Source organism: Acipenser ruthenus, chromosome 21 (assembly GCF_902713425.1).
Source record: "Acipenser ruthenus chromosome 21, fAciRut3.2 maternal haplotype, whole genome shotgun sequence".
Lineage (NCBI taxonomy): Eukaryota > Metazoa > Chordata > Actinopteri > Acipenseriformes > Acipenseridae > Acipenser > Acipenser ruthenus.
Genome location: NC_081209.1, coordinates 31,929,698 through 31,956,251, shown reverse-complemented (window position 1 = coordinate 31,956,251; position 26,554 = coordinate 31,929,698). Strand labels below are relative to the sequence as shown.

The window sequence follows — 26,554 nt, the reverse complement described above, 5'->3', positions numbered from 1 at the left end:
AACATGCCACATTCCAGCACAGTGAAACATGCCACATTCCAACACAGTGAAACATGCCTTGATTAGAGTCATTGTGTGTTTTCTATGCAGTGCTACACCTCTTTACTGTTATTCACAATGTAATGTACCATTTGTGTTTTGTACCAAGTGCAAAACAGAAAGCAAAGCTCTGTACTCTTTCGATCTTGAGACTGTTCTATGAAATGTGTTCCTGACTGTCTGTGTCTCTCTCTTTGTCTGTCTGTTCATCTGCCTAATCAAGCTAGCAGAGTTGCTTGCATAGCAGCTAAACATGGACATATCTATTGTAGCCTGTTTAAAAAACAAATAGATGAAGTTGCTGAGGCTGAAGAATATAGATGTTTGATTGAGAATTCAATGCACTTGTGATTCCCTGTGGCTGGTTATAAACCTCCTCCATTTGGCACTGCAGACTTGCTCCAGCCATAGCTCTGTCTGCATCAGACACCTTCCCCTCTTTATTGTGACTTAACAGAATCCAGAAGGTCTTCCCAGGGAAATGTCCCCAGTGCTAACTGGTGCTGTTTAACAGAGGCTCGCTGGAGTGTAGTCTCACGAGAATTGCCTTTCGTCACTGCTGAGTGGTTTATTTTATACAGTACTTGGAGAAAATCAAGAAATCAGAGGTAAGAATTGAGTTGCTGCTGCAAGATATTTATGCAGGATAACCCTGTAAGCTCACTTAATCATTTCACAGCCCCGCAGGAGGAATAAAGATATACTTTAGTAGCTCAGTGGTTAGAGCACTGGGCTGCAGTGTGTAAGGTAGTGGGTTTGAGTAGCTCAGTGGTTAGAGCACTGGGCTGCAGTGTGTAAGGTAGCAGGTTTGTGTAGCTCAGTGGATAGAGATACTGTACTAAAAAACCCACTGTGTGATCAGCCATATTTCTATTATGGATAAAATGCAGAAGTGCAGGGAGATGAGCCCTTATTAGATGTCTGGCGTAGTGACAGATACAAATCTAGCTAACTCCATTATTTCTCCAACCAAGCTCTTTGTTTAATCACTCAGTCTGCTGTTTCAATTGAAGATTGGTCACAATCCGCCAGTCCAGATTTGACAACCTTTTGATTAGGTTTTCTATCAAATGTAGCCCTTTCATAATAAGCATAATATTAGCTGGAGAAATGAAACAGCAACACAGCCAGCAAAGGCCACCCTTTATCCACACTCATTTTTTAATTAGGGCGATTGAAAAGTCATATTTTCAAAGAGGACTAGCAGACCTGAATGGAGTCAGCTTTCAAGTGGTGCTAGGCAGAGTATTGTTCAGTGTCGTCTGTTCATGTGGTCTGGGGGGCCCCACTGGGCCCTGGTTCCAAAGTGCATGCAAAATAAAATTCCCATGGTCTGCCATCACATTTTACTAAAATAAGTAGATACAATAATTTCATTAAAAGTGCTTTCAGCACAATTAAAAAACCCACTATGGAAGCTCCTGTAAATTGTTCCCTTGAATGAATTTGAATATTGTGCACTGTTGTGCTGATTCCACCTCCAATACCAATGTGACCCTCCATCCTGGAAAGTGCCATGAATGGGCTTTAAAGAACCAGGGAAATGAGGGGAATGAATGATTCTGAGCCCCTGAATATTGCTTTTTAATCCCAAGGCTTTAGCACAAACAGGGTCTGTACGTAGAATGTAGAGTATCGGCTCCTAATGTGGAGCAAAGCTGAAGGTTAAGAAAACAGATCCTGCTTAGAGGACAGCAGGTGCATGTGTGTAATAGTGTGCTTTGAAGGCAGAGATAGGACAGCATGAACCAGCATGTCATTTAATGATGGAATAAGGGAATAGAAATGAGATATTTAACAGCAAGCCCTGCAGTGAGTTGCAGCTCCACGTGTGTGTGATGGAAGGTCGTAACCTCCCTTTGCCAGACCCATAACTAATGTGAAAAGTGGACTAATGAGAAGAATAGTGTTTGAAGCTGAGTGTTGAAATGGTAAAGTTATTAAAGCTCCATGCTGCTTCTCATTTCTTCACATATAAACCAGTGTAGTTACAGTGTATAACACAAAAGATAGGCTTGCTAATGCTGAATAACTGCAGAAGTATGAGGGAATTACACGTGGTTTTCCATACCAGATTACTTCCCAGCAGCAATAGAACATCTGGTGGTGTGTTGTTGAATTATTAGAAGGAAACTCTTCACTCTGTCACAGGGTTTACAGAATGTAAAGCATTTGCATTGTAGCCAATTACAAAAGAAATCGAACATGTTGACACAGATAAATCTAAGCAGAAGTGCTCCCATGCAAAGTGAAATCAAACAATACTAATAACAGTGAGCACATCTTTAAAAACTAAATGTGTTTTCAGTCACATAGTAGCTTAGAATACCTTTGGTGGAGCTCATTCCGGCCAGCTGCCCTTCATTAAACACTGTCCCCTTTGACTCTGTCCCCGCTTCAGCCTCTGCATGCGGGTTTCCATCAGCAATGCTGTTACATGGTGCATTACTACTTGATTAGAATGCTATCACAAAGCCTAATTAATGATGAAGCGTTTCATTACCATGGGAATGGAAGCCTGCACATGGATACAGTCACCTCGTTCAAGGTGCTCCTGTTCAACTCATTTTGTGCAATTACATGTTTTCCCAACTGAGTTTATTTTGTTCTCTTAACAGGATTATGTTTTTGTGCATCCCAGATATAAAATAGCATACTCACTGGTTATTAGTATTAGTGGTACTGTTAGTATTAAATAGCATACTCACTGGTTATTAGTATTAGTGGTACTGTTAGTATTAAATAGCATACTCAAAGGTTATTAGTATTAGTGGTACTGTTAGTATTAAATAGCATACTCACAGGTTATTAGTATTAGTGGTACTGTAGTGTTAGTATTTACAGTGCAGTTCCACTGAACAATCTGATTTGGAGTTCTGTACTGGTAAATGATTCCATGGATTTTTTGTAATTCCATGTTATTGATAATGTAGCATGTTTGGGTGCAATGTACACACTAGAAGCTTGAGTTTTCTTTGGGCACATTGAGCTACAGTATTGTCATCGGGAGCATTTTCCAAATGGGTCAATGTGACCCTGCAAAAACAACACATTGGAATGATTGAAGAATATAAGCATATTTAGTATTAGTATTTGCTAGTATGTGTTCATGTGTGCTAATTCATCAAGCTGCACAAAGCTTTGAGAATACATTTCTTTTTTAAATGATTATTTTGTCATTACGATGCTACTGCTAAAGGCCTCAGCAAGCTCAGTGCTTTAACCCTGCTGGTGTGGGTTGTGAAAAAGGTAGTGCCGGAAAATCTGTTAATTTGATGACAAAAAATGCCACTGGCTGTTTTCACAAGCTGTTGCATGTTGTGAATATGCCCCTAATATATTCGTCTTCAAAATCTTTAATAAAACGAAGAAGAAACAGAAAAGAAGCCCATCCCTGATCAGTGAGGCTCTTGTTAAATAAGAAATGAAGCTGTATTGTTGTTATGTTTCTGTGAGCCGTCTGTGCAGAATTCATGTGAGGACAGGCAGAAGTCACCTTGTCTCACAGATTCATCTTTATTTCATTTCTATGCACAAAACCAACATGAATCTAAATCAGGGTGCTTTTCATGGAGCCAGTGATAAACAGACTCAGCAACTTCCTGCACTGAGCGAGAGGATTAAGAAAACAGCCTTTTGTAAACCTGTTGTGTTTTTTGTCTCAGAAGGGAAGGAGTTTCCAGTTTACATTCTAGTATAAGATATGTCCCGGATGTTATTTGAAATCTGTGCAGGCTGGTGCTATAAAGTATCCTCTCTGGATTTTGAACGCAGCAGTGAAGTGAAAATCGATCTTAAATAAGGGATTTTTTGGCATCTGGTATTGTGCAGTGGTTGGAGTAAGCAATGGTGGGAACAATCAGAAATGAGTATATCCTGAATACACCAATAGCATGCTGTTCTCAGGAGAAGAATGGTGAAAGCAGCAGCAACAACAAAACATGACGGTCACACAACACTAAATAAATAATGTGTTTTTAAACAGGTGCACTGATTTATATAAAGAAATGCCTTTTATCGCTCTTTTAAAAGCTAGAAAGGAACTACTTACTTTAGGGGATAGAAACTGCAAGGCTGTTTGCAATAATGCATCTTTAGTCTGCATAGGCCCTGTGGCGCAGCAACGTCAGAGCCCAGATGTTATTTGCAGGGAGAGAGTCACACACAGAAAGCTGCAAGTTAAATGCGCCAGTGCACAGTTTTAATAAACAAATAACCAAAAATAACACAGACAAAACACTTCACAAAACACACGTCACAAAATAAACAGCACAAGGGCCAAAACAAAATGGTTTACAAAAACTCACGAATGAGTGCAGGACATAAACATGGACCTCCACCTCTATCACCAACCCTAACTCTACTCATTCTAAACTAGCACCTGTGAACGCCTCTCTTATACACCTGTGGCTGGATTAATCATGTAATCATTTATTCACTGACAGGGTGCTGTTCCAGGTGATTGTAGGGAACTCTCTGCTGGGCTTCACTGAAAGGGTGCTGGCCCAGGTGATTGTAGAGAACTCTACAGCTTTTGCATCACTTACAATTTTAGGATTGAGACATCATTAAAAAAAAAAAAAAAAAAAACTACATGAACATAATTTAGGTATTTTATTTCATATCATGTAATCAAATAATCTACAAAATGATTTTGCAAAAGTCAACCGGAAGCCATAATAGTAGTACAGTATTTCATGTTAGATTTCGAAATGTCAATTTTTGTCAGTTTTTCATTAAGTATATGAAAAACTACAAAGCGGTGTGTAATTCCATATGTTAATGTAACATTATTCAGCAGGTTTCAATCGACTTTATGCAAGTAAAGCAAAATCCGTTACTTCTTCAGAGTAATGCAAAGCTTCTGGCCATAGCTGTTCATTCTGTTTCTGACTGGGTGTGGGCTTACCTACTTGCAGTCATCTTGTACTGATAGCCACTTCTTATTCTGTGTTTAAATAGACAAACAGCAGTTGATGTAATTAGACTAATAGGCTGTGTAATTAGAGGATTGCACATGCACACATTCATGTTGAGATGATGCTGCTGTTTGTGTGATGACGCTCCGCTGTAGTTTAGCTGCAGTGAATATGGTCTAACTCTACAGGACGGTGAACTTGTCTCACTCTCATCTTGCTCTGTAGACGTGCAGTACATCAAGCGCAGAGACATCGTGCTGAAGCGAGAGCTGGGGGAAGGGGCCTTTGGAAAGGTCTTCCTGGCAGAATGCTACAACCTGTCCCCCACGAAGGAGAAGATGTTAGTGGCTGTCAAGGTAAGTTCCAACAAGCTTGCTTTAGGGCTGCAACAGCTGCTCGATTTCACTAGTTGGTGCCAATAGTCGTCTCGTAGTAAACTAGTTCAAACATAACTGACCTTTTTTTTTTTTTTACAACCACAGTAAGCAGTTTGCTAACAGTGGCCTTTGTAATATGTTAAACTCTGTCTCGGTTGCTATGCTCTAACCCAGCAAACAGCAGTGCAGCTCAGTCTTGTCGTACGCTTTTCAAAGCTGGGTTTACAAGAGCAGGATGGAGTCCCTGCCTAAGGCCTTGCTTCGGTTTGGAGAATCACACAGGAGATGCCTTCTAGAGAATCACACAGGAGATTCCTATAGAGAATAACAAAGGAGATTCCTTATAGAGACTCATACAGGAGATTCCTTATAGAGACTCACACAGGAGATTCCTTACAGCGAATCACACAGGAGATTCCTTATAGAGAATCACGAAGGAGATTTCTTATAGAGACTCACACAGGAGATTCCTTATAGAGACTTGCACAGGAGGTTCCTTATAGAGAATCACACAGGAGATTCCTTACAGCGAATCACACAGGAGATTCCTTATAGAGAATCACGAAGGAGATTTCTTATAGAGACTCACACAGGAGATTCCTTATAGAGACTTGCACAGGAGATTCCTTATAGAGAATCACACAGGAGATTCCTTATAGAGAATCACACAGGAGATTCCTATAGAGAATCACGAAGGAGATTCCTTATAGAGACTCGCACAGGAGATTCCTTATAGAGACTCACACAGGAGATTCCTTATAGAGATTTGCACAGGAGATTCCTTATAGAGAATCACACAGGATATTCCTTATGGAGAATCACACAGGAGATTCCTTATAGAGATGTGCGGGTCGTGACCTGCCTGCCAAAGCAAACTGCCACCAGATAATACCCACCATTACCCGCTCTTTCAGGTTCCTGGATCCGCCTACTATCAGCCATTAATTGAGATGGGACCCCACTTTCCACAGGTACTATTCTTTCATTTCTGTGAGCTGCTCCGTGTTCACTTTCGCCAGCACACCCGGGATCTGCTATAAACTAACATATTCCTGCTTAATTATTTAGGGTTTGTTGCCCCAGTTAAGGTAACTTTCCAGCAGTAGCACCGAAAACCAGTGCATGCATGGTGTCAACAAAGCAACTGAGGCCAGAAATATTTATGTGTTTATTTTATTTTTCAGAACTGTAACCATGAAATCTGATTACATTGAACTGTTTTTCTGATTCTGTATTTTTGGATTTCACAGAAATATATATATATATATATATATATATATATATATATATATATATATATATATATTTGCACAGTGGGAAGAACTATACATAGAGAACAATTATGGGGTTCAATTATTTTGTTGTTTTCTTGTTTTTTTTTAACAAACCTGCATGATTATCATTCCTTTGCACAAGCAGTGCAATTTAGCGGAGCAAGATTGTCATTGTGACTTAATGTTCTATGTTTTAATGGAGAATTGTCCCGTCTCTTGCAGTACTTCACAGTGGAGACACCTCTGGAGGACTGAGCATGATCAAACTCACAGTACATGTTGTTTAAACTTTGATTTTTTAAAGACACTAATGCATCTTGCTGATTTACAATCACAAGTGATGGGTTCAATTGTTACACTAACCTGATGTTATTGAGTGTCCTCCAGAACTCTACAGCATGTGCTAATGCTGCATGTCCAGCAGGTGGCGGTGGTGTATGTGTCTGATCCCCTCAGTTTAGGGTGTTGGGATTGCAGTGGAAGAACCCCATTGGATTGTGGTTCATTGTGTAAGGAGCCCTTCGTCATTAAGATTATGACGTCACATTTCTGACATCCATGGGTTGAAATCCACTTTGTTAAAACAATATTTTGATACTAATCGGTACACAATGCTGCTGGAACACATTACAGCTCACTTTGTGTAATTATTTCTGAGAATCACATTAAAAGAATTCCAAAGGTTGTTGCTAGGATCTGTTTCTAACACTGCTCTATATATATATATATATATATATATATATATATATATATATATATATATATATATATATATATATATAGCTCAGTGCGGTGCTTGAGATTAAATGTGTTGTTAATATATAGTAAGGCACAGGCATCACCCACTAACCATCAGCTCCCAGTCTCTTTCTGAGTACATAATACAGCATGGTAAAGCACAGGGAGGCATTGTAAAGCACAGAGAGGTATGGTAGAGCATAGGGAAGCATTGAAAAGCACAGAGAGGTATGGTAAAGCATAGGGAAGCATTGTAAAGCACAGAGAGGTTTGATAAAGCATAGGGAAGCATTGTAAGACACAGAGAGGTATGGTAAAGCATAGGGAAGCATTGAAAAGCACAGAGATGTATGGGAAAGCATTTTAATAAACAGGTAAACCACAGTAAACTATGATAAATGCAGTATAACCATGGGAAAAGCATGGGAAAACTGCAAGTTTACCAAGAAGAACTTTTCAAATAAACGTTTCAGTAGTGCTGTAGTGCATAGTAATCAAAGGATTGATTGAATCATGAATTAGTCAATTCATGATAGGGCTGCAGTTACAAAGGGAGCTGTGGATGGGATTAAGTGCACTTATATGGCATCCCAGCAGTGTCCATTAGCTATTCTGTTTAAACTCGAAGAAAGCTGGTATGAAATATTTAAACTCCTTTGAGGAAACCTGTCCTGTTATCTACTGGAGTGTCGTTAGGGAGTCGCTGCAGCCTCAAGAAAGGCCTTTGATGATCTTTTACTTGTGGAATACAAGGGTCGATAGAGAGAGAGAGAGTAATATCCTCTCATAAGCGTATGCATATATGATGTGTATATACAATACATTTTCATAGAGGATGTACATGTGCCTGTTATACAGAGGTGTATGAAGGTGACAGGCCTCTGGTACTATGGCAGGCTCTGAGGGCAGCTTGTCCCAAATAGGGATGGATGACTTGCCATCTGTGCAGCACAGCCGTCATCCATCTAAATATTCCCAGACTCGGGATAGAGAGTCCGCTGGGAGTTCCTTAATTCAAATAAAATCATACCATGTGTTGCTAAAACTCAATTAGAAAGTAATGGTTTCTTAGAGTGCTGCACAGGGCACACTGCATTAGCTGCTGCTTCCCTGTCAAGCAATGCAGCTCTGCTTTGAAAACACAGCTTCACCTCTCCACAAGGAGATGCTCTTGAAAGGTCTCTTCTCTCTGTCAGTCTGTCTGGCTGGCTATCCACACTGGCTGGCTATTACAAAACAAGAAGATTGCATTTGTATGATTTTAAACAGCTTCCTTACCATGAAACGGTCAAGGTGTTTTTTAAACCCACTTGATTAAAACGAAGATGGTCATTGGCAACACTATAATGTCAGGAAAGCAAAAACAAACACATTCAAGTATTATTTTGTACAGCACACATTCCAGGTGTCTTGAAGTTGGCATGTTTGAAAAGTGAAGCTGTGGTGCATCATTGGGAGGGACTGTACTTGTACATGTACTGCTGTAGAGGGTGCAGTTAAAGGCACACTTGAGCTCCGATTGCCCTGACAGGAGCCCTGGTGCATCCTTCATGGTCCTCTGATCCCCAGTCTCTTACAGTGACGTGTTCATTATACAGTAGAGCTCAGATTGCCCTGACAGGAGCCCTGGTGCATTCTCCATGGTCCTCTGATCCCCAGTCTCTTACAGTGATGTGTTCATTATACAGTAGAGTTCAGATTGCCCTGACAGGAGCCCTGGTGCATTCTCCATGGTCCTCTGATACCCAGTCTCCTACAGTGACGTGTTCTTTATACAGTAGAGCTCAGATTGCCCTGACAGGAGCCCTGGTGCATTCTCCATGGTCCTCTGATCCCCAGTCTCCTACAGTGACGTGTTCTTTATACAGTAGAGCTCAGATTGCCCTGACAGGAGCCCTGGTGCATTCTCCATGGTCCTCTGATCCCCAGTCTCTTACAGTGATGTGTTCATTATACAGTAGAGCTCAGATTGCCCTGACAGGAGCCCTGGTGCATTCTCCATGGTCCTCTGATCCCCAGTCTCTTACAGTGATGTGTTCATTATGCAGTAGAGCTCAGATTGCCCTGACAGGAGCCCTGGTGCATTCTCCATGGTCCTCTGATCCCCAGTCTCTTACAGTGATGTGTTCATTATGCAGTAGAGCTCTGAGTGCCCTGACAGGAGCCCTGGTGCCTCCTTCATGGTCCTCTGATCCCCAGTCTCTTACAGTGATGTGTTCATTATACAGTAGAGCTGGATTGCGTGCATTACATGGCACTGAATCAGAAGCCAGAGACAGCGTGATCACTGTGTCTGTGTCTCTCTGTTCCAGACCCTGAAGGACCCGACGATCTCTGCGCGGAAGGATTTCCAGCGGGAAGCCGAGCTCCTGACCAACCTGCAGCATGAACACATAGTGAAGTTCTATGGGGTGTGTGTGGATGGGGACCCCCTCATCATGGTGTTCGAGTACATGAAGCACGGAGACCTCAACAAGTTCCTCAGGTACTGCGCAGCAGCCAATGCATTGCGCTGTCAGGGCCTCAGATATGCTAACGTTTCATTACCAAGGGCATGCCATTATGCAGCAGTGAGTCTCTAATGCCTCTCACTGTTTGTAAGCAATAAGACACTGAAAGGCATGCGGCTGAGATAATCTCCAGTGGTTATAGTTAATTAAGGGTTCAATGTAATATATTCAAACTATAACTGAAATATAATTATTTACAGTGACTTTCATAAATAGAAATTTGAAAGTATAGTAACCTGCAGAAATCCATTCTTAAATCTGAAATAAAACTCACAAATTAAAACTCACAGAAGTCATGTACAGTACTTGAGAACTTGGCAGTTAAAACTGCTTGATTTAAAAAAGAAATCTGTGATTTACACGCCGAACACACATCACATAAACCCAGTGAAGTGTCCCACACGCCAGTCTTCAGAAGCCTACATAAACAGCTGTCTGATGAAAGCACATCCAAGTTCTCAGCAGTGTCAAAAACGCAGCACTGTTAGCCAGAGTTGTTTGAGCTCACTCCAGACCATCTGAAGCTCTGGGTTTCTGCAGGAAACAGCCCTTTTTATTATCAGCATACTGTGCGTTGCATATGGAGATTGCATTACGTGTTGCTCTTATACTCAAACTCCATGAATCCAGGAACCAAGTCCTTGACTCTAACCAGAGATAATGTCGCAATGTGCCACCGACTTTCCCCTTAGAATGACTTATCAAAAGAGATGTGTCATACCAGTAAGAGCAGCAGTGTGGAGTAGTGGTTAGGGCTCTGGACTCTTGACTGGAGGGTCGTGGGTTCAATCCCAGGTAGGGGACACTGCTGCTGTACCCTTGAGCAAGGTACTTTACCTAGATTGCTCCAGTAAAACCCAACTGTATAAATGGGTACTTGTATGTAAAAATAATGTATCTTGTAAGTCGCCCTGGATAAGGGTGTCTGCTAAGAAATAAATAATAATTTAAAGTGTTACTGTTCATTATTATGTTTTTACCTTTATCTTCCTTTTTAACTCCTTTTAATTGATTTAGAACCGACTGTAATACATTATATTACTTAAAAAGCACAATCTCATAGCAGTCAAAGAAAAGCAACCCATTCAAAGTTCAATTAGAAAGTTACCGTTTCATGAGATGTATTCCAAAGACAGGGGCCAATGGCTGAGAAGGCATGACGACAATGGGAAAACGAAAGCAGCTCTGGGTATAGCCTCAAATTTCCATTCTCGGAGAGCTGTGGAGGATGAGATACTGGAGCACAAAGAGATAAAGAGAATCCCACACTGACAGGCTCTTAATAGCCTTAGTATCTGTTCCTATCAGTATCAGTTTATATGTTGCTTTTACTGGCGTCAAATGAAATTTTTCCAGAATTTGACAATGTAGGAGGTCTATAAAATAACAGACTGCCGAAGTTGTGTTGTAATGAAATGTTCATGAATTTATTCTATTAAAACGTTATAAGTTTAGTGGCTGTAGTGATGGGGTTGCATTGCAGGAATGCACGGTTTTCCGAGCAGTGTTTGTATGAGATACTATTAAACTAGAGAGAACTGCATGCAAAGCACTCGATCATAAACAATCATGTTTATATACCACATTATGTTTATGAAAGGTGGATTCTTCCATTCCATTCGATTTTCATACTTTCCAAAGTTATTATTTACTTCATTTGTTCTGACACAGCACCTATTACCGGTATACATGGAAATACGCAATTAGGAGCCTTGACTGTACGTGCTCTAAAGGGTTTACATACACTAAAAAGATGAAAACAATATAATATGGAGAACTTGTGTTTATTTTGGTTTGGCTGGGCCCAGGGGATGTGCTGACTTTGTCTCCAGCTCCTCCACACCTAACAGCATGATGCTGTGTATTATTGTGTCCCCAGAGCCCACGGGCCTGACGCAATGATCCTGGTGGATGGGCAGGCTCACCAGGCTCAGGGGGAGCTGGGCTTGTCTCAGATGCTGCACGTCGCCATGCAGATCTCCTCAGGAATGGTGTACCTGGCCTCCCAGCACTTTGTCCACCGTGACTTGGCCACCAGAAACTGCCTGGTGGGCAACAACCTGCTGGTGAAGATTGGGGACTTCGGCATGTCCCGGGACATCTACAGCACCGACTACTACAGGGTGAGGCTTTTATTTACTGCAGTGTACCGAGATATGAACTATCTGCACCTTGTACAGGAAGCACACCTACCCTACACATTCCATAGGGGTAATAAAATACAATTCAGCTTACCTGGCTGATTCCATCCCACCAACATTCACTTCTATCAGCATAATCAAAGCCCTTCAGGTAGGACTATGTTCACACTCTTACCTGGCTGATTCCATCCCGTCAGCATTCACTTCTATCAGCACAATCCAAGCCCTTCAGGTAGGACTATGTTCACCTGCTTGCAGTGAGAAACCCATGTAAGTATCTGACTTCTCTTCAACAAAAAGACTGTGAGCATCATGAGTGGTGATAAAAAGTATTTTATTAAGGGAATCATTAGTTTGCTGTGTTTATGGTTTTTTCTTTTAGCTCTGCAAAGACTTGCAACACACCTATTTAGATGCATTTATAATCCATTTACATATTTATTAAAATTAGTCCACAAGATGGTTGCCTTTGAGCGCTTTTTTAAATTGATGGGAGAAGCTGCCCAGTACTCACGGTGCTGACTGCCGATATTGACGTGTGTTCAACTCTGTGCACCAGGAGAGGTGTGCATTGGGATCAGGAGCTGGGATTATTGTAAGATCCATCTTCATGTCACTCCTGCCTGCCAGGGATTTGACGTTGGTCTTGTCATGGTGACGCATGCAGAGCAGCACTGCTTTATAGACTACCTAGTTGGATCGTGTTTCGTTTTAAGTGTGAAAGCCTTGCAGCTGCTGTTATTTGTATGCCCTTAGTGGTAGAGGAGCAGTCCCAGGGCCCACACACCATGCTGGGATTGAGTTAGATGGGAGGTCTGCTTGTTTAGATCCACTGTTACACCTACAGTATCAGCAGTTTATTCTTAATAGGTTTGTGACAGTCATGTGGTAACAGGTGATATGGCCAAAGCCATGTGCATTAACCTCCGTGATTTAAAGTAGGTGTACATTGACAGCTGCAGCCACATCTGGGAAATACCTTGTTGCTGCAGCCCAGCAGTCCAGTAAACAGCATGGCCTGTCCCCTCTGAGAGCTCTGAATGAGTCTCATCAAGTCGGCTTTGTGATCTCCACACAGACTGATCTAAGCATTACTCTAACCGGCTGGAAAACACATCTCTGTGATCCTCTTCATTTTCCAACCAAAAGGTCTTTAATTTGTCTTAACAGGGCTGCCTCTGATGAAGCCATGACATCAAATGGAATTACGTTCATAATTAGTCTGTTATTTTATGATATTTTTTCAGTGTCTGCTAATTGTAATTGTTTTGCCACTCTGCCCAAGGTGATAGTGATGACATTTGCCTCGCTGTTTAGCCCATTTAAATTGTTTACGAGTGTGCTTCAGCTAATTAGCAGGATGCTAGCGCTAATTTACCCAGCGAAGGAAGTGGGTGGAATGTACCAGGGAAAAATCATTTAGAGTCATTCCTTTTTTTTTTTTTTTTTACATTTGTTTAAACCCAACCTCTTTTTTTCATTTATAAGATAATGTGCCTCTCCAATAATGATGTCCAGCTATATAGAATGACAGATACTGTATAATGGACACAGATTGACCCCTTGACTTTTTATATCCACACTATTCCTGCATGGGGTCCAGCAGACAAAACCAAGCTGTTCTCTGAGATTGCTTCTGGAGTGGCTCCCAGGTGAATAATGACATGGAGCGTGGGGATAACATCAACACAATTCCAGTGTGTTTAATATGAAGCGATGAGGAATACATCACTCCCTGGAGGCAGCTGTGAGATGGAGATGAGTTAGGGGTGCTTGCAAATAGATGGGCTTGAGTACAATGATAGGTGTTTGTATGCAGACATACAGGTAGATTCGTAGATTATCTCATATACAGCTCTGGAAAAAATTAAGAGACCACTGCAAAATTATCAGTTTCTCTGGTTTTACTATTTACAGGTATGTGTTTGGGTAAAATGAACATTTTTGTTTTATTCTATAAACTACTGACAACATTTCTCCCAAATTCCAAATAAAAATATTGTCATTTAGAGCATTTATTTGCAGAAAATGACAACTGGTCAAAATAACAAAAAAGATGCAGTGTTGTCAGACCTTGAATAATGCAAAGAAAATAAGTTCATATTCATTTTTAAACAACACAATACTAATGTTTTAACTTAGGAAGAGTTCAGAAATCAATATTTGGTGGAATAACCCTGATTTTCAAGCACAGCTTTCATGCGTCTTGGCATGCTCTCCACCAGTTGTTCACATTGATGTTGGGTGACTTTATGCCACTCCTGGCGCAAAAATTCAAGCAGCTCGGCTTTGTTTGATGGCTTGTGACCATCCATCTTCCTCTTGATCACATTCCAGAGGTTTTCAATGGGGTTCAGGTCTGGAGATTGGGCTGGCCATGACAGGGTCTTGATCTGGTGGTCCTCCATCCACACCTTGATTGACCTGGCTGTGTGGCATGGAGCATTGTCCTGCTGGAAAAACCAATCCTCAGAGTTGGGGAACATTGTCAGAGCAGAAGGAAGCAAGTTTTCTTCCAGGACAACCTTGTACTTGGCTTGATTCATGCCAAAGCTGCCTGATTCCAGCCTTGCTGAAGCACCCCCAGATCATCACCGATCCTCCACCACATTTCACAGTGGGTGCGAGACACAGTGGCTTGTAGGCCTCTCCAGGTCTCCGTCTAACCATTAGACGACCAGGTGTTGGGCAAAGCTGAAAATTTGACTCATCTGGGGGTGCTTCAGCAAGTCTGGAATCGGGCAAATTTGTCTTTGTGAAGGACGCATGAATCAAGCCAAGTACAAGGTTGTCCTGGAAGAAAACTTGCTTCCTTCTGCTGCTTGAATTTTTGCGCCAGGAGTGGCATAAAGTCACCCAACATCAATGTGATCAACTGGTGGAGAGCATGCCAAGACGCATGAAAGCTGTGCTTGAAAATCAGGGTTATTCCACCAAATATTGATTTCTGAACTCTTCCTAAGTTAAAACATTAGTATTGTGTTGTTTAAAAATGAATATGAACTTATTTTCTTTGCATTATTCAAGGTCTGACAACACTGCATCTTTTTTGTTATTTTGACCAGTTGTCATTTTCTGCAAATAAATGCTCTAAATGACAATATTTTTATTTGGAATTTGGGAGAAATGTTGTCAGTAGTTTATAGAATAAAACAAAAATGTTCATTTTACCCAAACACATACCTATAAATAGTAAAACCAGAGAAACTGATAATTTTGCAGTGGTCTCTTAATTTTTTCCAGAGCTGTATATATATATATATATATATATATATATATATATATATATATATATATATATATATATGTGTGTGTGTGTGTGTGTGTATGCTAGCTACAGGATTTGTATTAACATAGTATACTTTTATGTGAACTCATCTTTTTAATCTTTCATTTATATTTATGTAACCTTAACAGTTAGTTGTATATTAATGCAGAAATGTACAAAGCGTTGCTCATTTATGTACCTTGATAGCCTCCCACACTCTCTGCGTTTATAAGCATATTTACAAATCAAGATTCAATATTTTTTTTACTGCATCCAATAATATTGAAGTGTGTAGAAGCATGTAAGCGGTAGCAGTGGAAATGCACAGCGCTGCAATCCCTTGCTTGTTCAGGGGGAGGCAAATGGGCCCCGTTGCGGGGGGAGTAACAGAGCACAGCGGAGCCGCTGTTCCTGGGGGGGGGCTGTATTTAAATTCAATCTCTCTGAGAAACAGTGTGCGGTTGCCATGCCACTATCAGAACGCACAGCAGGGGCTTCTATACAGAGCAATTCCCTGCTCCCAATGTGAAACACATTCATTTACAAAGCACTGCTGCTGTAGATTGGGATGCAGAGGAGCACCCAGCACTGAACTGAACAGAGCAGGTATTGGAACAGTCTGCCTTGTAGCAGGGAAGTGAAAACCAACAAAGTACTACTGTTCCAATCAGCAGATTCCTTGCAGGACCCAAGGGATTTACTGTGGAGCAGCAGGCAGACACCAGAGCAGAGACAAATAACCATTAGTGAGAAGCATGATGTAAAGTGTAATGTAGACAGTTACTGCAGGTCCCGTATCATCAACAGATCATCAGGTTGTGACCAATAACAGATAAACTACCAACATGTGCAATTTGCTGGGCCAATTGGAACAGTTATAGTTAGACTGCAGGTTCCTAACTCTGCTGTGGCAGGCTAGAAGGGTAACATGCCATCAGATTGCAGTGATCTATGAATTCAGCTGCAGGTTTTAGTTTTTTTACTCACGGATCTGGAGTGATTCTGGCTGAGAAAAATCTCAGCTCATTAACAGTGCATGTGAAGGGGCTGAACCGAATCCCCTTGATAACAGCAATACATGTGTTTAACAAACCAGTCACATACATGCTTCATATACATGCATCTGCTTATGTGTGTGTCTGAACTAAAGAGAGGCTTGATGTTATTTACTATATGAGAAGTCACACTCATGTTATTAATATTTAATACTGTGATCAGAACAGCAGTGCGCACCGCAGTCTACAACTTTCCTGTTTTATTAGTATTTTTGGCCATAATGGGGAGAAGATCTATCAAAATATGTGCTCCTGGGAGCGTGACGGGCTCAGTGATGGATTCTCACACAACATTAGTTTTGCAAGGAGACCTTTCAATCCTGGCCGGGGACATCCTGCCTCCTAGAATGTGTCTAAATGGAGTCTGATAGATCGGTCCTCTCTCACACATCCTGCCTCCTAGAATGTGTCTAAATGGAGTCTGATAGATCGGTCCTCTCTCACACATCTTGCCTCCTGGAATATGTCTGATAGATGGGTCTTCGATTTCTCTCTCATATTTTGGAGGGGAGGGGAGGCCCTTCTGAACCAGGTCGACACACAGAGCTACCACCAAAAAGCCCTGCTAAGCAACCAGTTCTCCCCAGAGTCAGACCATTGGGGGCAGCTAGCACTGAAACTAACACACTGCAACGAGAACAATGACATCGTGCAGAATACAAAAAAAAACAAATTGACAAATCTCTAAAATATAAATACACTGAAAATTGGAAACAATTATATTATATCCCAAAACAAACTAGAATGTTATCAGGCCCTAAATAGAGAAATTCCATTGGCCGATTACCTAACCATAGTTCAAAACACTAAGGAAAGACAAACGTTAACTAAATACAGACTCAGTGACCACACTCAGTGGAAAACATCAACCGGATTATCATATAAAACATGTTGGTTAAGACAGTCCATTAGTGAGCTTCCTGTGTTTATTAAACTAATGCTGCTGTTGTACACATTCTTTCATTTCAGCCTAATTAGAAAAAAATGTCTTTACAGCATCCTTAGATATTCCATGCACACATCACTGTGAAACGATAGCTAAACAGAAATAGAAGGGACTGGCATAGTTGTAAGAGACATGAAACTCAGTTAAAGGATAATCCTACCCAAAACCTACCAAAAACTGAGCACAGCTACAGCGCTTCTGTGCAGAAACACATCCCTCTATCCTCATGATGCTCCTGGCATATTTTCCCTTTTAGCAAAATACCTGGAACAAAGGTACAGGCAGCTCCTGGAATATCTCCTGCTTACATATCTCCTTACCCTAATCTTCTAAATTCTCTAAACACCTGGAAAATCTAAATATGTCAATGTTTTCACCCCTCATGGTAATCAATGAAACCCTAGTCAAACTGACACAAACCCTAACCTTAAACGCTTTGTTTGACAAAGGGTTAGAATTGAATAGCAAATGCCAATGTATACTGCTTTAAAAGAAACTTAGCATGTTCCTAACCCAGACATGGTAACAAAACAGCAACCCAGTGCTTGAGTCAGACCCCTAGATACCACTGGAGTCACGGATCTTCCTACAGCCTCTTTCAGCACACGATTCAATGACCTAAGGCTGCTCCCAGAGCATTTAGTGCCATACACACCTTGGCTGGGGATCCAAGGGGATATAGAGGATATGGGCATGTACAGTTAAAACATCTCAAAGCAAAGTCTGCACCACGAACTGAAAAGGATGTGTGCACCCAGCAGCAGATTAAAAAACAACAATACTTGAGATGAGTTTGATGCTGTATCGCACAACTCCTCGGCAGGAGTCAAGAGACAGGCAGTCCAGATACATGAATACATTAAACCAAATTTATAATGCATATCATCATCTATGGGAGTAGAATTAGAAAATCGAAGATCAAGTCTGTAAACACTGTGAGAAAGGGATGCCATTGTTACGTGTGGCACTATCATGGCAGCAATAAATGTGTAGGCTAATATATGCTTTAGTGAAATCAGAAGCTCAATCAATACCTTGACCTGCAGTGTGCACAGAGTTAATGAGCTCTGTCGTTAATACAGAGCTGCCACTTAGGGTTGAAGGCAGCAATATCCACGGTCCTATTGAAATGTCAGTCCTGTTCATCCCAGAGCAGATATGATAAACACAATACAATTGACATGAATAGGAAATAGATTTCTAAACAATCCAGCCTAGTGAAGGCTGAGCATTAGGATGATTAATGCGCTGCTGTTTAATCGATTAATATCTGGCCGTGCAAGGCTAAGCAAGGGACTGGATTTCAGGACATGCTCAGTGTAAAGCTGGCATGTGATTTTGAGAACTGTTCCCCATGCCCTGCATTCTTCCTCTACATTGATTTCCACATTCAGACTGGGAGGCCCCCAGGGGCCTCCTCCAGCTCTCTAAACCTTTTCAAGAGCAGATATCTGAGCTGCTGCTTCTTCTTCTCGTACCCCCATTTCAATTTCTTAACTTATTTGAACTTGAATAAGTCATTTGAACTTGTGTACCCGTTACTAATTATAACTGCTGCAGTAAGACCAGGATGCCCATAAAGATGAGCTCTGCAGTCACTTGTTAGGCTCCTTGAGGAGTGCATTGGCATGTAGAGTATCTAAATTATGATTTAGCTCTAAATATTATAAATCATGTTCTTTAATTTCAGGGCAAAATGTGCACCTGTTTTGTTTTGTTTCTTTCTTAAAGAAATGTTTATGATGAGTGTCACAGACCCCGATTAGCACAGATCATAGACTACCTGATGTCAACTTCGTTAAGGTGAACCAAGAGTGAAATTAACACATTTTCACTGTTTCCTGATATTCAGGTGGGGGGCCACACGATGCTGCCAATCCGCTGGATGCCCCCAGAGAGCATCATGTACCGCAAGTTCACCACGGAGAGCGACGTGTGGAGTTTCGGAGTCATCCTCTGGGAGATTTTCACCTACGGGAAGCAGCCCTGGTTCCAACTCGCTAACAACGAGGTAACAGAAATACAACACACAGCCTTCCTTTACTTGCAACACTCGAGGAAACAGAGATACAACACACAGCCTTCCTTTAATTACAACACTCAAGGAACAGAGATACAACACACAGCCTTCCTTTACTTACAACACTCGAGGAACAGAGATACAACACACAGCCTTCCTTTACTTACAACACTCGAGGAAACAGAGATACAACACACAGCCTTCCTTTACTTACAACACTCAGAATATACAGGATATACACCTGCTTCCAACTTGCTGGAGATAGAGTAGCTAAGTACCAATCTGTCCATGAAATGTGCTGAAGTGTGGGTTTGAGTAGATCAGTGGTTAAAGCACCCAACGACAATGGTAGACGGTAGTGAATGAGAGTACTGTAGCTCGTTGCTATGAGCACTAGACTGCAGTATAAGGGGTTAGAGATAGCCGGTAGTGAATGTGAGTACTGTAGCTCGTTGCTATGAGCACTAGACTGCAGTATAAGGGGTTAGAGATAGCCGGTAGTGAATGAGAGTACTGTAGCTCGTTGCTATGAGCACTAGCCTGCAGTATAAGGGGTTAGAGATAGCCGGTAGTGAATGTGAGTACTGTAGCTCATTGCTATGAGCACTAGACTGCAGTATAAGAGGTTAGAGTGCAAGACTGTTGTGTGGAAGGCAGTGGGTTTGAGTAGCCTTGAGCTAGGCTATAGTGTGGGAGGTTCAAGTAGTCCTTTTGTTTTCCAGTTTCAGGTTGGAGCGTAGATGCTCTGAATGATATCCTGCAGAAACATGCTCAGACTCCAAACTGCAGTTGTCTTGTATCTGATGGAAGGAAAATTGCAGCCAGAATGTGCTGTAATGAAAGATTGATACAGTGGTGTTGACACTGAAGCAGCATGACTTGATGCTTTCAAACTTCACCTTTTATAGCGCAGTCGATTGTGTTTGATTAAAACTGCCCTCGACCTGTCTCAAATTGAGACATATTTATGAAATTAATTTGAATACAAACCTAGCTGTATAAAACACCTGCTGGTTTTTGATAGCTGTCATCAATATTTGATCATAGAAATTTTGAAGCCCAGTACAAGGCCCAATTAATATTTAGTTTTTTAGTACAGGGCTGTAAAACTACAACTACTCTTCGGGTCTAAGTATAATATATACAGAGGTACATATATATATATATGGGAGTATGCATTATAACGAGAGTAATACCTTTCAATGGTTTAGATTGTTAGTTAGCTATGTAGTTTTGTTTTCTACTGGTTATGCTGGATTGTTCATTAACTATAGTGTGTATAACTAGATGACGTCAGTTTGGGTTATGTTTTACAATCCGTAGAAGAGAAGAGACCTGCAATACAAAAAAGAAATATCAATTTTTTTTTTTTTAACAATACATATTTTGCCCCCTGTAAATATCTGTCTTTCCAATATCTATTTCATGGGACATGCTAAATGTTTTCATCTGACAGGTCAAGGCAGTTTAGCCAGTTTTAGACAAGATGTGGCAATTTGTAAGAAAATGTGTTATGTATTCCTCGCACCATTCCTTCTCAATAATGCAATACTCATAGGTCTTTCCTACATGTTTATGAGCTTCACATGTCTTACTATTTTATAAGCCTCTTCAAATTACCTACTCAATATCTGAAGGGTAGTCTTTTAATTTGCTTGCTTCAAATGGAGAACAATATGCCATGAAATGGGGGAAAAAATGTATTATTGTTAAAATCCTCAAAAAACAAAGCATGTCAAATAAATAATTACGAAAATATATATGAAAAAGCCACTGAAAACATCCATTTCAAATTAGAAAAGAAAAGAGTTCATCAGATTTGAGGCAGACTACAATTCCAGCCCACCAGTTGTTCAGACAGATAGTCGGCCATGTGTTTTTTTTTTCTTTCTCAGGTAATCGAGTGCATCACGCAAGGCCGGGTGCTGGAGAGGCCTCGGGTGTGCCCAAAGGAGGCTTACGACTTGATGTTGGGGTGCTGGCAGAGGGAACCGCAGCAGCGACTAAACATCAAGGACATCCAGAAGATCCTGTACGCATTGGGCAAGGCCACGCCAGTGTACCTGGACATCCTGGGCTAGAGGAGGCCTGCCTGCCTGCCTGCCTGCCTGCCTGCCTGCGTAAAACAAACCACGATCCAGGAATAACCAAACAACAATATGTACCTTACTCTACTACTCCACAGTCAAACACCAAGAGATGGGGATGGACTTAAGTGCCTGCTACACCTTTCAATACACTGGATAACCTTTCTTTACACCAAGGGGAATGCAGTTTGGGCTTTTGTTTACCTGCACATGAAATGTACAGAACTCTACTCTGTATGAAGAGGACTTTTTCCTTGCAAATGACCTCCATCAAAAGAAAACAAACAAAAAAAACAACTGGTCCAATTTGGAATTTAGACAATATAACAGAAGAGTTAACTCCCCACTGTTTTTATTTTATAGCTTTTTATTTTATTTATTTATTATTCTTTTCCATGTGTGGATGTCCGCCATATTGGTTGCTAAGAGAGTGTCTCAAATCGGAAACGGCAGCTTCCTGTTGGGAAAGCACCACAGCGGCAGGACTTCCTGCAGAAAGCCCTGCTGCCTGGATCACTTTTTTGGTGCAGAAGATGATATCCTGAGTGGAGGGGGAGGGGGGGAGGGGGAGGGGTTTCTATTAAAAAAAAAATTAAAAAGAAGTTGAGAAAATAAGAGCCCTCGGAATGAGGGAGCCACCAATCAATAAAACAACCTAATTTAATAATGGAATGTACATACTGTAAATCTCTATTTCCGTCACAGAATTATGTTAACTTATTTCCTGAATATGGACTTGTTTTCTTTTTCAAGTTAGCTTCTTTAGTTCCTTGGAGTGCAGTTCTGGTGAGTTATTGAGTTATTTCTATAAATGTTTAAGAACCTCCTTCAACTTTTTTGTACGCATCAGAGAATGTACGTTCTTCTGTTGGAGCACTTGGTTACATTTAAAAGATGTAACCAGACTTTAATGTTGTATAAAGGAAAGTCAGACATGGTCATAAAGAGAACAGAGCAAGACAAAGTGAGACACACACACACACACACATTGACACACACACTGACACACACACACACACACACAAACACACACACACACTGACGCACACACACACACTGACGCACACACACACACTGACACACACTGACACACACACTGACGCACACACACACACACACTGACACACACACACACAATGACACACACTGACACACACACACTGACACACTGACGCACACACACACTGACACACACTGACACACACACTGACGCACACACACACACTGACACACACTGACACACACACACACTGACGCACACACACACACTGACACACACTGACGCACACACTGACACACACACACACTGACACACTGACGCACACACACACTGACACACACTGACACACACTGACACACACACACTGACACACACTGACGCACACACTGACACACACACACACTGACACACTGACGCACACACACACACTGACACACACTGACACACACGCACACACAGACACACTGACACACACACACACACACACACACACACACACACACACAGAGTCAACATAGGAACATGATAGGATACTTATAATAAGTGTCTCTTTATGACATGAGTGAGGGAGTTGGCATACATTGCAGGTTCTGTTCCAATGCAGACCAATCATCCCAGGCTCTGTTTCTAAACCATTTCCTAGAAGAGACACTTACTGTATGTAGATGGACACACCCAAAGCTGAACAACTCTTAGAAGTGAAGCAGTGGTAACTGGATAGCAATTCTAGAAACATGGGTGAGTTTAGTAACACAAGTGTTACCTAATTAAATCATGTGGAGATTTCTCCTAGTTGTTCTGGTGCAGTGCAAGGGCAACTACTGACCCCAGAGTACAACACAGGACCTTGAAGAACACAGGACCTTTTTGCAGCCATTAAAGTGAACATTCTAGGAATGCTATTGAGCACACTGAATGGAATACTATACTGTGCACAGCAAATATACTAGGGTGTGGGATAAAGTAAATATGGTTCTAAATAGTAATATACTGTGCCATGAAGCACCATTTCAAAGATTACAGCACTAACGGTGTAGCAACGGTGTAGCAATCTCTCTTTCATCTGGAAACATCACACAGCCACATAACAATGAGGGTTCACGTTTGAAAAGGCTGACAACCAAACCCTTGTGATGTTGGCATTCACCTGTAGAATATTTTGGACTGAATGGTCATCTGGTCTACAGTGTATTTATCTATGGAACCAGTATGAAACCAGGTGCACTATTGGATTCATAGGCTTAAATGCAAAGTTTGCAACCAGAGTGAGTGACTAACCCAGAATAAAGGATTCCTGCCCCAGGATAGCGTCAGAACTGGGTCTTCTAATGAGCCTCATGATAATAATAACCACGCCTACCTATGCCTTCACATTATCCACTTTTGAGAACAAAGATGTTTTTCTTGTTCCTCAAAATGTCCTATTGATTTTTTGTAGTGAAATGGTATTGAGTATCTTTAGTGGAAAAGGTTTAAAACCCAAGTATGGGCCTATTGCCTTGTGTAGTGAATATATAATTCTATCTTTATATTATTGGATTGAATGGCACCCTTTGTTTGTACATGTGAATGAAAAGACAGGAGGGTTACTGATTTCTTGGTCATGCTTTATTTTCTTTATCCAGAGCTGTTTATTCCATATGCCATGGTTGATGTAGAGCAGGATCCAGTATAATGCAGGGGCCATTTCTCATCAAAAGGGCTCCAGAGTGAATGGATTGGGGCCCCCAGCCCGATTCAAAATGTTATGCATCTTGCTGTGTTGCTGCTGTTAGAAATTGGCCACACTGTTCCAATGGAGTTTGTGGTATCTGTGACTGAGTCAGACTCGTTTATTCAGAATTCAAGTGCATAACTCTAAAGGACAAGCCAGGCAAGCAGTGTACAGTAACCGAGCAACAGAGGTCAGGGTACTCTCTCGTGCTGTGTATTATGGGATATTGCAGTCACTTCCTTTGTCTTTATGAAACAACATGAATAGAGGAGGAGCAGAGAGACAGAAGTTAAAATAGTTAATCATTCTGAAGATCTATTTTGGCTGGAGCTGGAATATCTTCATCAGTCATTTATGCATCTTCACAAAACCCTTGAGATCGATACAATATGTCTTTAGCAAGGGTCAGTCCATCTTGGATTTCCAGTTTGTCTTTTGCCATTTGCATCTTCTAATATTTCCCTAGAGATCCCATTTCTTCACACTTTGGTCACTTCATCTCATAATATGAGCACATCAGTTTCACTTTGAGGTCCTGTCTGCATCTCCAAAATGATCTCATTGGTTTGGTTTGAGGTCGTTGCTGTATTCAGGGCAGATCTTGTGGTGACGGGTGTCTTGTTTGGTCACCATGAAAACTTCTTAAGACAAATCTCTGCATAAAAGGATAGCCAAACACTTTTTTCTACCTAGTGCAAATCCATGTAAATTGTACAACACAATTGACTTGGAGGCCTTACTGTTAACTTATGAACATCTCAATGGCTTTTATCGCTGCCTTGATCTGCTGAACCCGCATAGAGCTTCACTGAAGTGCCCAGTAGAGCGGTGTGTTGATTAAGCTTCTAGACATTGTGCAGCAGGCTGTGGAATTCCGGTCTGGACGCAAGCAGGATGCAGAAGCTATTCCTTCAGTACGTACTTATTTCACTTGCCCATTGCTTAGTAATTCAGAATGTGTTTGATCAGTGCAATGGGAATTGTACATAAAGAGCCAGTTTAAGAGCCTATATCCTGTTTTATTGTAATACAACAATGCATTTTTATTGCGCTTTCATGAATGAGCAACTGAAGGCACTGAAGAGAGATCAAACGGTCATGAGCAGGCCTGGTCAAACCAGTTCATTTTTTAGTCTAGTCTACATTAAACCCCCAAGGCTACATTAGCTTCTGCTTGATAAAAGGATCCCAGCAATTCAGAAACAATTAATATATATGGTCTAAAGCACTGGAATGATATCGCTGTCCATGATCCCAGGAGGGAGGAATTGGCAGGAGGAAAAGGTTGGCAAACAATTGCTGCCCGCTACGCTTCATATCTCAATGAACAAATCAGTCTGGAAAAAACAGACAAACTTCAGACATGAACAAATGGACAAGTTCAAGACATGCATCTCCTGTGGAGATCCAGGTTCAGGAGAAGAGACCAACTGCTCGCCAAACTTAGTGAAACATTTCTTACAGCTCAAACAGTAAGGATGTATTTCTTGGTGTCGAAGGCACAGGGTTTGACTTCTACTGCCCGTGTATATGGTGATGGTGAAAAGCCCAAACTCTGTATTCTTGTGTTGTACAGTACCATGGTTGTGTGTGGATAGGTGGGTATGAGTCTGTATGACGTGCACGACCCCCCCCCCCCCCCCATCCCAACCTGAAATGACAGTGTGTGTGTGTGTGTGTGTGTGTGTGTGTGTGTACCGCTGAAAAGGCCAGTAAAACCTAACATTTCCACTCCATTTACCCCACAGCTAATCAGTGTTCAATGACCCATAAGGAGTATTCGATTGATGGTGAGAGAAATAAAAAATCCTGCATCTTCATGCGCACTCGACTTGCTCTTTTAGGTCAGGAGCTAAGAAAAGAAATAAAAGAATTGTCACTCAGGGCACGGGCAACATAATCAAAGGAGAGAGAGTGTGGCAAGAGTCTGTCAGTGCAGCATCTCAGGAGGTCGCAGCGATTCTAATGACTTCCCCTGTCAAAAACCCACGGAAATGACTTATGAAATGAGTTTTCAGAGCTCGGGATGACTTATAAATATGATGAGCTGCTTTGCTAATCGCTCAAGGTCAAACAGGGCTTTCAGTGAAGGCTACCCATTCTCACAATGGAGCTCTGGCTGTTGGTATATTGTATAAAGCAAAATCAGGTGCAGCCACAAGTCAACAGTTAATCATCAGGAGAGTGGTGGAATTGAGAGGCAAAGAGCCAGAACATTACATCTTAAAGAAATGCTATGTGAGCTCTATAGAGCTGCGAGCCAGGCTTCTCAATGCACAATACTCACTCTGTGATCTGATATCAGGATATGCAGGGAGTGCAGCTGAACTGCAGCCTAGTTCAGGTCCACCAGCATTCCTCAAGGAGCTCTGTGTCTGTATAGTATTAGTGCCTGTTTGTCAAGCTGCTCTGCACAGATAAATCTTTTTCTAATGTGCACCGCATATCCACTGCGTTGAAGAACAT

The 26,554-nt window shown here is 41.4% G+C and overlaps 1 protein-coding gene across 6 annotated transcripts in view; it reads left to right on the top strand.

Moving 5' to 3' along the window:
- Nucleotides 1-21,919, top strand: part of LOC117962476 (NT-3 growth factor receptor-like) — an 81,208-nt gene extending 59,289 nt beyond the window's left edge. For 5 of the 6 annotated variants that reach the window (XM_034901482.2, XM_058995619.1, XM_058995616.1 and 2 more), the window contains 6 exons: nucleotides 5,184-5,314; nucleotides 6,250-6,306; nucleotides 9,660-9,832; nucleotides 11,737-11,980; nucleotides 19,120-19,278; nucleotides 21,183-21,919. In XM_034901482.2, coding sequence (XP_034757373.2) covers nucleotides 5,184-5,314; nucleotides 6,250-6,306; nucleotides 9,660-9,832; nucleotides 11,737-11,980; nucleotides 19,120-19,278; nucleotides 21,183-21,368 — 950 coding nt within the window. In that variant the 3' untranslated portion in view covers nucleotides 21,369-21,919. The remainder of the gene's footprint in view (nucleotides 1-5,183; nucleotides 5,315-6,249; nucleotides 6,307-9,659; nucleotides 9,833-11,736; nucleotides 11,981-19,119; nucleotides 19,279-21,182) is intronic. The other variant, XM_034901483.2, reaches the window with a different exon arrangement.
- The last annotated feature ends 4,635 nt before the right edge of the window (nucleotides 21,920-26,554 follow it).